The following is a 14,414-nucleotide window of genomic DNA, read 5'->3' as shown; positions in this document are numbered from 1 at the left end:
TTTTATTTTTTTTTTACAATTTTACACACATTTTCAACCATATAAGACATATTATTGGTATTGTATATAGCCATTATTTATTTAGATTTTTTCACATACTTAACATTAACAAATTTTTTTTAAGTATTTATTTTGAGAAAGAGAGAGCACGCATGTGTGCGTGAGTAGGGGAGAGGCAAAGGGAGAGAGAGAATCCCAAGCAGTCTCCGCACTGCCAGCACAGAGCCCAACATGGAGCTCGATCCCATGAACTGTGAGATCATGACCTGAGCAGAGATGAACAGCCAGACACCCAACTAACTGAGCCACCCAGGACCCCCTCTATTCTTCTCTATATCTTGCCTTTTTATCTGTCATTATTCTTCCACCTTAGGAATAGCCCTTAATTTTCCTTAATGGGTCTCCTTCTGTAATGCTAATGAATTACTTTTTTGTGTTTCTGAAAATATCTTATTTCTCCTTCATTTTAGAAACACATTTTTTAAAGAATTTCCTTTAAAAATACTATTCCTAAAAAAAAAAATACTATTCCTTTGGGGTGCCTGGGTGGCTCAGTCGGTTAAGCGTCTGACTTTGGCTCAGGTCATGATCTCATGGTTTGTGAGTTTGAGCCCTGCCTCAGGCTCTGTGCTGACAGCTCAGAGCCTGGAGCCTGCTTCGTATTCTGTGTCTCCCTCTCTCTCTCTGCCCCTCCCATGCTCATTATCTGTCTCCCTCTTTCTCTCTTTCTCAAAATAAATAAATATCAAAAAAATAAAAAATAATTAAAAAATGCTTTTCCTTTGTAATTTGGTTTATATTATTTCTTGAAGTCACTTCTATTAAAGCGGATCATCTTTGTATTTCCTCTTCGTCTGTTTTTGAGTTACTTTTTTGTTTTTATCTTGCACAAATTTTTAAAATTTTTTAAATTTTTTAAATTTTTTGAATTTACATCCAAGTTAATTAGCATGTAGTGCAGCAATGATTTCAGGAGTAGATTCTTTAATGCCCCTTACCCATTTAGCCCATCACCCCTCCCACAGCCTCTCCAGTAACCCTCTGTTTGTTCTCCATATTTAAGAGTTTCTTATGTTTTATCCCCCTATTTTTATATTATTTTTGCTTCCCTTCCCTTGTGTTCATCTGTTCTGTGTCTTAAAGTCCTCATATGAGTGAAGTCATATGATATTTGTCTTTCTCTAACTAATTTTGCTTAGCATAATACCCTCTAGTTCCATCCACGTAGTTGCAGATGGCAAGATTTCATTCTTTTTGATTGCCAAGTAATGCTCCATTGTATGTATGTATGTATGTATATATATATATATATATATATATATATATATATATATATATACCACATCTTCTTTATCCATTTATCCATCGTTGGTCATTTGGGCTCTTTCCATACTTTGGCTATTGTTGATAGTGCTGCTATAAATATTGGGGTGCATGCACCCCTTTGAAACAGCATACCTCTATCCCTTGGATAAATACCTAGTAGTGCAATTGCTGGGTTGTAGGGTAGTTCTATTTTTAATTTTTTGAGGAACCTCCGTACTGTTTCCCAGAGTGGCTGCACCAGTTTGCATTCCCACCAGCAGTGCAAAAGAGATCCTCCTTCTCCGCATCCTTACCAACATCTGTTGTTGCCTGAGTTGTTAATGTTAGCCATTCTGACAGGTGTGAGGTGGTATCTCATTGTGGTTTTGATTTGTATTTCCCTGATGATGAGTGATGTTGAGCATTTTTTCATGTGTCATTTGACCATCTGGATGTCTTCTTTGGAGAAGTGTCTATTCATGCCTTTTGCCCATTTCTTCACTGGATTGTTTTCTGGGTGTTGAGTTTGGTAAGTTCTTTTATAGATTTTGGATACTAACCCTTTATCTGATACGTTGTTTGCAAATATCTTCTCCCATTGTCAGTTGCCTTTTAGTTTTGCTGATTGTTTCCTTTGCTGTGCAGAAGCTTTTTATTTTGATAAGGTCCCAATAGTTCATTTTTGCTTTTGTTTCCCTTGTCTCTGGAGACTTGTTGAGTAAGAAGTTGTTGCGGCCAAGGTCAGAGAGGTTTTTGCGTGCTTTCTCCTTGAGGATTTTGATGGCTTTCTGTCTTACATTTAGGTCTTTCATCCATTTTGAGTTTATTTTTGTGTATGGTGTAAGAAAGTGGTTCAGGTTCATTCTTCTGCATGTTGCTGTCCAGTTTTCCCAGCACCAGTTGCTGAAGAGACTGTCTTTATTCCATTGGATATTCTTTCCTGCTTTGTCAAAGATCAGTTGGCCATATGTTTGTGGATCCATTTCTGGGTTCTCTATTCTGTTCCACTGATCTGAGTGTCTGTTTTTGTGCCATTGCACATATTTTATATGCCCATAGAAATGTATTTCTTTTTATTTATATTCTTTGAGGTTAGCAGGATTCTTTATTTTTATTTTCTTTTTTTTCCCCCTTAGCTGTATTTAGGAAATAAATTGACATATAACATTGTGTAAGTTTAAGATGTACAGTGTGACGATTTGGTACATGTATATATTGCAAAATGATTACCACAGTGGGGTTAGTTGGTTAGTTGACAAATCCATCACTTCACATAATTACCTTTGTGTGTGTGTGTGGTGAGGGTAAGAACACTTAAGATCTTCCTCAGCAACTTTCAAAGCAGGGCTTTTTAAATCTCTAGCTTGATATCTTTTGTCAGTTCTAGAGATTTTTCAGTCAGTAATATCTTCAAATATTGTCTGTGTCCTATTGTCTCTTCTGTTTTTGGGATTCCTATTTCACCAGTGTCAGAGCTTCTTTCTATTCTCTTTCACCTGCTCTTTTATGTTTTCTAAGCTTTTGCTCCTCAGGACTTCTTTCTAGATATTGTTTAGTAATTCTCTTTTTACCTGAGTCTCTTGTGCTAGTAAACCTATTCATTGAGTTCTTAATTTCAATTACTACATTTAATAATTTTTTTTAATGTTTATTTTTGAGAGTGAGAGCGTGTGTACTAGTGGGGGAGGGGCAGAAAGAGGGAGACAGAGGATCCCAAGCAGGCTTCTTGCTGTCAGTACAGAGCCCAATGTGGGGCATGAACTCACAGACTCATGAAATCATGACCTGAGCCAAAATCAAGAGTTGGCCACTCAACTGACTGAGCCACCCAGGTGCCCCTAACAACTTTAATTTTTCTGTTTTTTAATATAATTTTCAATTCTCTGCTGAAATATTCACTGTTCTTATCTTTTCAGACATAAGTAAGTATGGTTATTTTAAAAACTGTCTTATAACTCCAATATCTAGAGACTCTGTGGGTCTGTTTTTATTGTCTGTTATTTCTGATAGTTTTTTTAGTCATGTCTTAGTCTAGTCTCCTCATATGCCATTATGTACTGGACATTATATTAAAAAAAATTGTTTCTTGAATCATTTTGAGGCCCAAGATATTATCATTCTCCAGAGACTGAGGGGAAAGAGGGTTGGTCTTCCAGGTAATTGGGGTAAGTAACTATCTGAGCTCACCTCAGGCTGGTTTCAGCGACTGAGATGATTTCATGCTGAACTTTAATAAAATAAACAGCACTGCACAGTTCACTCTTCCTCTTGGGATTTTTCCTGTTGAGATCCCAACCCACAGTGTGGGTTTTTCTGTGGCTATCTTCTTCTCTCCTGGTGGGCTCTGGACTCCAGTTCTTGGTCCCCATCTCTCCCCTGCCCAAGGCTGTCCAAAGTAGTGTGGTTTTTTTGGAGGCTCTCCTTACTGACAATTATGATCAGGGACAAGTAGCTTCTGATCCATGGTGTTGCTCATCTGGACATCTCTTTTCATCTCAGCTTTTCTTAGATTCTGGTCCCATAATTCTTTGCCATCTTGTTATTTCGGATACTTTTAAGATTTTTTCATCTTTAAATGTTTTATCTGCCTTTTCTAGTTGTCCTCAATGGGGGGGGGAATAGATGAATTTCCAGATTTGCCATTCATGGATGTAGAGACTCTTTACAGGTTTGGTTTTGCTTTGCATTTGTAACAGCATTTTTAATCAGAATGGCTTTTGTTAGAACTGTTGCTGAACTCCCTCTCTCCCCCAGCTTCTATGTATTCTTTCATCTGGAAATATGTCACTCTGTTGTTACTTGACAGTCAAGTAGAATAAGCCATAGCATTATATAAACTTCATTTCATAAATTGGTATAAAATACACTGACTAAGCTTTTGAAGCTATTTTAGGTATTCTGTCCTTTTAAGTTGAAAACTTACTATTTTCTTGAAGTAAGAACTTCTCACTGTGTAGTATTCTTTATTTCTTGGTTGTGAAGGTCCTTCCATACACATCTTAACACTGTTTGACCACCATTAAATAGGACAGTCTGCAATATTTTGTGGCCGTGCTGGAAAACAGCTGAAGCGTTGTCACAGCAGTCAGCCAGGAATGCTGCTGGACAGCTGGTCCCGGATGGTAAAGAGCCTAAATGTGTCATCCTCTGTGAACCAGGCTTCTCGTCTTATTGATGGCAGTGAGCCCTGCTGGCAGTCTTCTGGCTCACAAGGAAAGGTAGTGTGCCATGTGGCACTTCTAGAAATGCTTTCATTTAGATGGCTTTACCATTTTAAACTTCAAAATGAACTTTGAAAAATCTGCTAAGTTACATACACTGTGTTGATACCTGCCAGTACTGATTTTATATTTTAGTTCAAAATTATTTTTAAAGCTATGAGTAATACACCATCCAATATGTATTGTCAGATTTTTTTTCTTTTACCATTTTTTATTTGTTTTTGAGAGACAGAGACTAAGCATGAGCAGGGAGGGGCAGAAAGAGGGAGACACAGAATCTGAAACAGGCTCCAGGCTGTCAGCACAGAGCCCGATGTAGGGCCCAAATACATGAACTATGAGATCATGACCTGAGTCAAAGTGAGATGCTTAACCGACTGAGCCACTCAGGTGCCCCTATTGTCAGAGATTTTAAGCAATATATGTAACATATTATCTAACTGACCAATTGATAGAAGGGGGTAATTGCTGTTGTTTTTGTTAACTCTCCCACATAAAATGTATGAGTTCAGATTCTGCTTCTGGTGAGCACTTTTTCTAATATATCTGAACAAATATGTGTTGCTCTTTGGAATGTTATCATGATTGCGCTCACATGTGGGTGTACGTCTTTTGAACTCATGGTCAGTCTTGGAGAAAAGGGTTTTGTTTTTTTTTTTTTCCTATCTTGACTCTAGTATTTTTATAGTCCACTCCTTGATGGGTATAAAGAGGCCACTGAAGATCAGGAGTCTCTAAACACATAGTTCCTGGGGTTCAGAGTGAGACTCTCTTGTAATGAACAATTAAGTAGTAGAGTAGAATAGTCCTCTCTCTCAGGTCATATCATATATTTAGAAAATCTCATGTAGATTCAGTCTTCAGTGATACTATTTTAATAGCTAAAATATGGCTGAGTTTTACTAATTGAGAGTACATTTTTTTTTAAAGCATTGGATTCGTTTGGAGATTTTCCCAGATGTTCTTGTTCATAGATTAAAAATGATAGTTGATCCTGCTGACAGTAGCTACATGCCTTCCCTGGTTGTGGTGTCAGGTAATTGAATTAGTTTACTCAAAGAATATCTTCTCTCATATGATAAAAACTCCTTTGTCTGATTCCTTTACTCTGTTTTTCCCCACTAGGTGGAAATTCCCTAAATAACCTAATTGAACTAAAGACAATCAACATTAATCCCACTGACACCACAGTGTCCCTTCTGAATGACTGCACAGAGGTATGATATCGTTTTTGATGGTTTGCAAAGGACAGTGGAGGTGACTTTTTTGATTGTCTCTAAACTAACATTGAGCCTGCTTTCCCCCCTGAATTAGATTAAACAGGTATATAATTTGAATTTGCTGCTTATCAGGTCAGCTTGAAAAGGAAACAAAATAAATTTCATTCTCACTATCTTAAGTAAGAAGTGAGGGTAAAGCTCCTAGCAAAAGTTGTTACCGGGCACATCATACTGGTTTTTGCATCCAGCACAGGATTGTTTTTATTAAGTATCTATTAAGATGTGATGGTTTTTTTTCTACCTGCACATGTGACACCTAAATTGCTTTTTTGTTTTCATTCCTGTTGGCATCAAGTATGGAACATGTCCTGAAATACTGAGCTATTGATTTGATTGGTTATAAAGTAATTTTTAAAATGAATACAAGTTTATTATAAATCTTGAAAATGCTGTCAAGGTTCTTTTACATAGTCCCTCTATTACAGAGCAGTGAGACTGTCTCATATCTTTCAGTAAATCTTTTCACACAGATGTCAGTACAATTTTAATAAATATATTAAAAATAATACAAAATAATATAGTTTTTAATACCACCTATATATTATTGTTTCATGAGGACTTATTTAATTGGTACAATGATAGTATAGATATCAAATAATTGACATTTATTCATCTAAAATTTATAAGTGAGTTTAAAAAAATTAAAAAAAAAGTTTTTTTAATGTTTATTTATTTTTGAGAGCAAGAAAGAGACAAAGTGAACAGGGGAGGGGCATAGAGGGAGGCACAGAATCTGAAGCAGACTCAAGGCTCTGATCTGCAGCACAGAATTTTTGAACTTACAAACCATGAGATCCTGACCTGAACCGAAGTTGGATACTTAACCCACTGAGCCATCCAGGTGCCCCATAAGTGAGTTTATTTTTAAATTATTAAATTCAGTTCAGCATTTATTATTACTATTATTGTCATTGGTCTACCCACATAAGAGCAGACAAGTTCAAGGTGGTCCTAGTGTGTTATTTAAAAGAAGCTGATACATAGCCATCAAGTTAATTTGTTCATGGGTGAAAAGTTGGTAACTTGTGTCTAGTCTATGGGAATGTACCAGCTTCTTTTCCCAGGTCTAAGAGGTGATGATCCGGCCTTTATTTTCAAACTTCAATAAATAGATTATGGGAAACCATTCATTTCTGAATGTCACTATTTTGGGATATACCAATTAATTAATTGATAATTAGTACCAGTGGTGGTAATAAATGAATAAAGTCATAAATTATTGAAAGGAAAGATAATATTGAATTTTTCTGAAAAAAGGTAATACCGAGTTTTAGTACATTTTACTGTTAACTCATTGCTAGATAACTGAAAGCAGCTTGTCTAATGTCTTAATTATACTCCTCAGTATTGTTGTACTTTAAATCAAGTAGAGTTAATTAAATCAGTAACTAACAGATGATTATTCATAAAAGGTGTATTAATTGTAATACAATAAATTTTCAACTTAGAACAATTTATTACATAATATTTGGTAAGTATAGAGTAGTGTACATGATATGTGAGAAATATGAAGCATTGTGAGTAGTTGGAAAACTCATGACCCACTCTCTATTCCTCCAACCAGCTTAAGAACAAGAATATTATCATTCCTGGGAAGCCATTGGACATTCTAGCATTGCCTTTCCTATAAAAATGGCTTGTTGTGGTAATTTTCTAACATAACCAAAAATAAAAAGGATACTGAATTCCCCACAAACCTTTGACACATCTTCAACAATTATCAACATTTTTGCCATTCATGTTTCACTGTCTCCTATATCTTCCCCTTTTTTTAAAATTCCTAGAGTGTGTAAAAGCAAGTCCTAGATATGACCTTATTCCATATTATGTACTTCAATATTAACCTCTAAAAAATAAACATAAAAAATTAAATTAAAAAAATGAATAAATAAAAAATATAAAAGTGATGCCTGGGTAGCTCAGTCAGTTATACGTCTAACTTTTGATTTTGGCTCAGGTGATGATCAAGCCCCAAGATCCACGCCCAGCGTGGAGCCTGCTTAGGATTCTCTCTCCCTTTCTCACTCTGCCCTCTCTCTGCTCGCTTGCTCTCTTTCTCTCTCTCTGTAAATAAATAAACAAACCTCCAACAAGGACTTTGAAAATGTAACCACAATGCCATGATCACACCTAATAGTTATTCTTTAATATCATACAATATCCAGTCAGTGTTTACATTTTTTGGAGTTATCCCATAAATATCTTTTTGCAGTTGGTTTGTGTGCCTTTACTTTGCACTTCATTTAAGTCTTGATTCTCTTGGTTTTGTTTTGCCAAAGAAAGAAATTGGTTTTCATTTCCTGTAGAATTTTTCATTTTTTCATTTGTTTTTTTGCATCCCAGGGGTTTTGTTCCATCTGTGTTTCCTGAGACATCTTAGGTAGTAGATCTTGTGGTTTGATCAGGTCCATTTGGGGCAATAAGAAGTCAGTGGAAGTGTGTGTGCTTCATGCTGCCTCATCACTCTTTGTTCACAGGAAATATAGGCATAGAGGAATACTGTAGATGCCAGATACAGGATGTGGGGCACTCTGCAGGACAAAGAACCAACTTTAACAAATGGATGTCAAAGGCATAACAGAGAGAGGTTGCATCCTGTTTGGATCCTGATTTGAACAAGCCAAGAATAGAAAAATGTTTATGAGATGATCAGAAATGTTGATTACTGGTAGCATATTAGATGATAGAAAGAATTATTGTTTTAGGTATGACCATAATAATGTGGATGTATTTTTTAAATGCTTGTACTTCAGTGACACACTGAAGTTTGAAACAACATGGTCCCTGGAATTTTCTTATGATAATCTGTGTATGAACAAAATTGCTCATAATGTTGATAACTTGGAACTAGGTGATAGGGTTGTGGGGCTTTTTGTGTGATTTTCTCTAATTTATATATATTCAAGTATTCTTTATTCTAAAAGTTAAGAATGCTCTGAACTACCTGACATTTAATCTCTTTCCAAATAATTCTTGGTTCTAGAATGCTTTAAGACAGAAAAGTTTGTAGTCATTCAGTAAGGCTATTATGCTGCTTCATTTTAGTAAGAAAATGAGTATGAGTCCCATACCTTGGATATACATACGTGGTGATTAATGACTTTTTAAAACTGTACTCAAATGTAGCTGTATTAATATTGCCTAACTTGCTTGAAATTTCCAGAACTAAAGTGAAAGAGCTGTAACTTTCCACACATTCCATGTCTCAAATGTGTTGCTGTCCAGTTTAAGTATCTCATGTATTTGAGTTTAAAAAGTCTGTAGCTTACCGTTTTTGTGTCTAGTATCACAGGTATATTGAAATTGCAATAAAGCAGTGCAGGAGCTCAGGAATTGATTGTAAAATTCATGGTCTCATCCTGCTGGGGCGGATCCGTGCAGAGGAGGAAGATTTAGCTGCAGTTCCTTTCTTAGCCTCTGATAATGAAGAGGAAGAAGATGAAAAAGGAAACAGTGGGAGGTGAGAGCCATTTGTTACTGGTGGTGCTCATTGCAAAATTCTCACCCTTAAAAGCAAATATTTAATTGGAGTGTATTTAATAATGAGAGTAATTTTATGCACTCAGGAATGTTTGGAAAATTTTAGTTGTTTTAAAAATTTTTAACTTAATTTTTGAAAAATGTTTAATGTAGAAACACATTGGGGTGCCTGGGTGGCTCAGTTGGTTGAGCATCTGACTTCAGCTCAGGTCATGATCTCATGGTTCGAGACTTCGAGCCTCGCATTGGGCTCTGTGCTGACAGCTCAGAGCCTGGAGCCTGCTTCAGATTCTGTGTCTCCCTCTCTCTGCCCCTTCCCCCATGTACACACGTGTGTGTACTCTCTGTCTCTCAAAAATAATTAAATATTAAAAAATACCATTAAAAAGAAGAAATAAAAATGTTTAACTTTTCTACCTGAAATATCACAGTTAATATTTTGATATATATCCTTTTAGTTTTCTTTTTTATCTGTCCCTAATTGTGTTTTTCCAAGAGATGGTGTGATATGATATACATTTTATAAACTTTTTGCTAAATATTTTGTTAACTTTTAAATTGAAATATTGTGTAAAATATATATAATAAAATTTATCCTCAACTATTTTTTTTATTAAAAATTTTTTTTTAATGTTTATTTATTTTTGAGAGAGAGAGGGAGACAGACAGACAGACAGAGAGACAGAGCATGAGAGGCAGAGGGGCAGAGAGTGAGGGAGACACAGAATCTGAAGCAGGCTCCAGGCTCTGAGCTGTCAGCACAGAGCCTGATGTGGGGCTCAAACTCACAGAGTACAAGATCATGACCTGAGCTGAAGTCAGAGGCTTAACTGACTGAGCCACCCAGGCGCCCCAGCCTCTTAACTATTTTTATTTTTTGATCAAGTGGTATTCATTCCTGGGCTTCACGGCTGGTTCAACACTCGCAAATCAATCAATGTGATACATCACGTTAATAAAAGAAAAGATAAGAACCATATGATCCTGTCAATCGATGCAGAAAAAGCATTTGACAAAATTCAGCATCCTTTCTTAATAAAAACCCTTGAGAAAGTCGGGATAGAAGGAACATACTTAAACATCATAAAAGCCATTTATGAAAAGCCCACAGCTAATATCCTCAATGGGGAAAAACTGAGAGCTTTTTCCCTGAGATCAGGAACATGACAGGGATGTCCACTCTCACCACTGTTTCACATAGTGTTGGAAGTCCTAGCATCAGCAATCAGACAGCAAAAGGAAATCAAAGGCATTAAAATTGGCAAAGATGAAGTCAAGCTTTCGCTTTTTGCAGATGACATGACATTATACATGGAAAACCCGATAGACTCCACCAAAAGTCTACTAGAACTGATATATGAATTCAGCAAAGTCTTAGGATACAAAATCAATGTACAGAAATCAGTTGCATTCTTACACACTAATAATAAAGCAACAGAAAGACAAATAAAGAAACTGATCCCATTCACAATTGCACCGAGAGTCATAAAATACCTAGAAATAAGCCTAACCAAAGATGTAAAAGGTCTGTATGCTGACAACTATAGAAAGCTTATCAAGGAAATTGAAGAAGATACAAAGAAATGGAAAAACATTCCGTGCTCATGGATTGGAAGAATAAATATTGCTAAAATGTCAATACTACCCAAAGCTATCTACACATTCAATGCAATCCCAATCAAAATTGCATCAGCATTCTTCTCGAAGCTGGAACAAGCAATCCTAAAATTTGTATGGAACCACAAAAGGCCCCGAATAGCCAAAGTAATTTTGAAGAAGACGACGACCAAAGCAGGAGGCATCACAGTCCCAGACTTTAGCCTCTACTACAAAGCTGCAGTCATCAAGACAGCATGGTATTGGCACAAAAACAGACACACAGACCAATGGAATAGAATAGAGACTCCAGAATTGGATCCACAAAAGTATGGCCAACTAATCTTTGACAAAGCAGGGAAGAACATCCAATCGAAAAAAGACAGTGTCTTTAACAAATGGTGCTGGGAGAACTGGACAGCAACATGCAGAAGGATGAAAGTAGACCACTTTCTTACACCATTCACAAAAATAAACTCAAAATGGATGAAGGACCTAAATGTGAGACAGGAAACCATCAAAACCTTAGAGGAGAAAGCAGGAAAAAACCTCTCTGACCTCAGCCATAGCAATTTCTTACTTGACACATCTCCAAAGGCAAGGGAATTAAAGGCAAAAATGAACTATTGGGACCTCATGTAGATAAAAAGCTTCTGCACTGCAAAAGAAACAACCAACAAAACTAAAAGGCAACCGATGGAATGGGAAAAGATATTTGCAAATGACATATCGGACAAAGGGCTAGTATCCAAAATCTGTAAAGAACTCACCAAACTCCACACCCGAAAAACAAATAATCCAGTGAAGAAATGGGCAGAAAACATGAATGACACTTCTCTAAAGAAGACATCTGGATAGCCAACAGGCACATGAAAAGATGCTCAATGTTGCTCCTCATCAGGGAAATACAAATCAAAACCACACTCATATACCACCTCACGCCAGTCAGAGTGGCTAAAAGGAACAAATCAGGAGACTATAGATGCTGGAGAGGATGTGGGGAAATAAGAACCCTCTTGCACTGTTGGTGGGAATGCAAACTGGTGCAGCCACTCTGGAAAACAGTGTGGAGGTTCCTCAAAAAGTTAAAAATAGATCTACCCTATGACCCAGCAATAGCACTGCTAGGAATTTCTGCAAGGGATACAGGAGTGCTGATGCCTCGGGGCACTTGTACCCCGATGTTTATAGCAGCACTTTCAACAATAGCCAAATTATGGAAAGAGCCTAAATATCCATCAACTGATGAATGGATAAAGAAATTGTGGTTTGTATACACAAGGAATACTATTGGGCAATGAGAAAGAATGAAATCTGGCCTTTTGTAGCGATGTGGATGGAACTGGAGAGTGTTATTCTAAGTGAAATAAGTCACACAGAGAAAGACAGATACCATATGTTTTCACTCTTATGTGGATCCTGAGAAACTTAACAGAAGACCATGGGGGAGGGGAAGGAAAAAAAAAGTTAGGGAGGGATCCAAATTGTAGGAGACTCTTAAAAACTGAGAATAAACTGAGGGTTGATGGGGGGTGGAAGGGAGGGGAGGGTGGGTGATGAGTATTGAGGAGGGTACCTGTTGGGATGAGCACAGGGTGTTGTATGGAAACCAGTTTGACAATAAATTTCATATTAAAAAAAACCTTTTTAAATGTATGTAGTTCCTTGGCATTAAGTACATTCATATTATTGTGTAATTACAGGCAGTATTTATCCCTCAAATATCCATACCATTAAATAGCCTTTTGTCAGGGTGCCTGGGTGGCTCAGTCGGTTAAGTGCCGCCTTCAGCTCAGATCATGATCTCAAAGTCTGTGGGTTTGAGCCCCACATCGGGCTCTTGGTGACAACTTGGAGCCTAGAGCCGGCTTCAGATTCTGTGTCTCCCTCTGTCTCTGCCTCTCCCCTGCTCACACTCTGTCTCTCTCAAAAATAAAATAAAAACCTAAAAAAATTAACAAAAAAATAGTCTTCTGTCATGTAATTTTATTGAGTGCAGTATTTCATCTTATGACGATGTTCTCATTTGCTTACTCAATTAGATATTTTGCATGAATATTATAGTGATGAATATTAGTGTATTTATTCATTCACCATCCATCTATTGAATACCTGTTATGAGCTAAATCCTATTTTCTGTCCTGTGAATGCTGTGGTGAATATGCAAATTAAGACAAAGACACACATCAGAATTCATCATCAGAGTGGCTGTGGAAAGTGCATGAAGGAGAAATGCATGGTGCTTTGAGAGTCAAACAAAAGACCGATGATCTACAAAAGAGCATTGATCTGTCAGGAGAACAAGAAAAACTCTCTCCAAAGGCATACTTTCAGGAAAAGTCAGAGTTTTCAAAACAAAGTGGGCAGAAAAAGGTGTTTCGGGCAGGGGAATAACATATACCAAGGGTTAAGAAAGACATCTGCCAGGTTTCTGCACATTCATTTTTTTAATTCTTTTTTTCCCCTTACATACATACATACATACATACATACATACATACATACATACATACATACATTATTTATGACCTAGAGAGACAGAGCACAAGTTAAGGAGGGGCAGAGAGAGAAGGAGACACAGAATCTGAAGCAGGTTCCAGGCTCTTAGCTGTCAGCACAGAGCCCAATGCGGGGCTCGAACTCACAAACTGTGAGATCATGACCTGAGCTGAACTTGAACGTTTAACTGAGCCACCCAGGCACCCCAGAAAACAGTGCATTTTCAAGTGTTGTGTGTGGGTTATATTCAAATGGCTTTGTTTCTTAAGGCATAAGTAAGAAATTTTCATAAAATAGAAAAATTCATACAAATAGTAAAACCAATATCTATCTTGTACAGAAAAAAATTTAAATATATATAAAAATCCAAGATGGCTTTTAGACTGAAATCTAACTACTTCTGAAATATATCTAGATTATAGGTTCTTTCTTTCTGTCTTTCTTTCTTTTTTAATTTTATTTTTTATTTTTTAAAATTTACATCCAAATTAGCCTATAGTGAAACAATGATTTCAGGAGTAGATTCCTTAATGCCCCTTACCCATTTAGCCCATCCCCCTTCCCACAACCTCTCTTGTAACCTCAGTTTGTTCTCCATATTTATGAGTCTCTTCTGTTTTGTCCCCCTTCCTGTTTTTATATAATTTTTGTTTCCCTTCCCTTATGTTCATCTGTTTTGTCTCTTAGAGTCCTTATATGAGTGAAGTCATATGATTTTTGTCTTTCTCTGACTGACTAATTTCACTTAGTATAATACCCTCCAGTTCCATCCACGTAGTGGCAGATGGCAAGATTTCGTTGTTTTCGATTGCCAAGTAATACTCCATTGTATATATATATACCACATCTTCTTTATCCATTCATCCATTGATGAACATTTGGGCTCTTTCCATACTTTGGCTATTGTTGATAGTGCTGCTATAAACATGGGGGTGCATGTGTCCCTTCGAAACAGCACACCTGTATCCCATGGATAAATTCCTAGTAGTGCAATTGCTGGGTCGTAGGGTAGTTCTATTTTTAGTTTTTTGAG

At 36.7% G+C, this 14,414-nt stretch overlaps 1 protein-coding gene across 5 annotated transcripts in view; it reads left to right on the top strand.

Moving 5' to 3' along the window:
* The window catches only part of HERC2 (HECT and RLD domain containing E3 ubiquitin protein ligase 2), a 273,779-nt gene that overhangs the window by 186,227 nt on the left and 73,138 nt on the right, over positions 1 to 14,414 (top strand). For all 5 annotated transcript variants that reach the window (XM_078448928.1, XM_078448927.1, XM_078448930.2 and 2 more), the window contains 4 exons: positions 4,333 to 4,523; positions 5,457 to 5,562; positions 5,652 to 5,743; positions 9,091 to 9,266. In XM_078448928.1, coding sequence (XP_078305054.1) covers positions 4,333 to 4,523; positions 5,457 to 5,562; positions 5,652 to 5,743; positions 9,091 to 9,266 — 565 coding nt within the window. The remainder of the gene's footprint in view (positions 1 to 4,332; positions 4,524 to 5,456; positions 5,563 to 5,651; positions 5,744 to 9,090; positions 9,267 to 14,414) is intronic.

This window comes from Panthera onca, chromosome B3 (assembly GCF_046562875.1).
Source record: "Panthera onca isolate mPanOnc1 chromosome B3, mPanOnc1 haplotype 2, whole genome shotgun sequence".
In the NCBI taxonomy this organism is placed as follows: domain Eukaryota; kingdom Metazoa; phylum Chordata; class Mammalia; order Carnivora; family Felidae; genus Panthera; species Panthera onca.
This window is presented reverse-complemented; position numbering and strand designations above follow the sequence as displayed.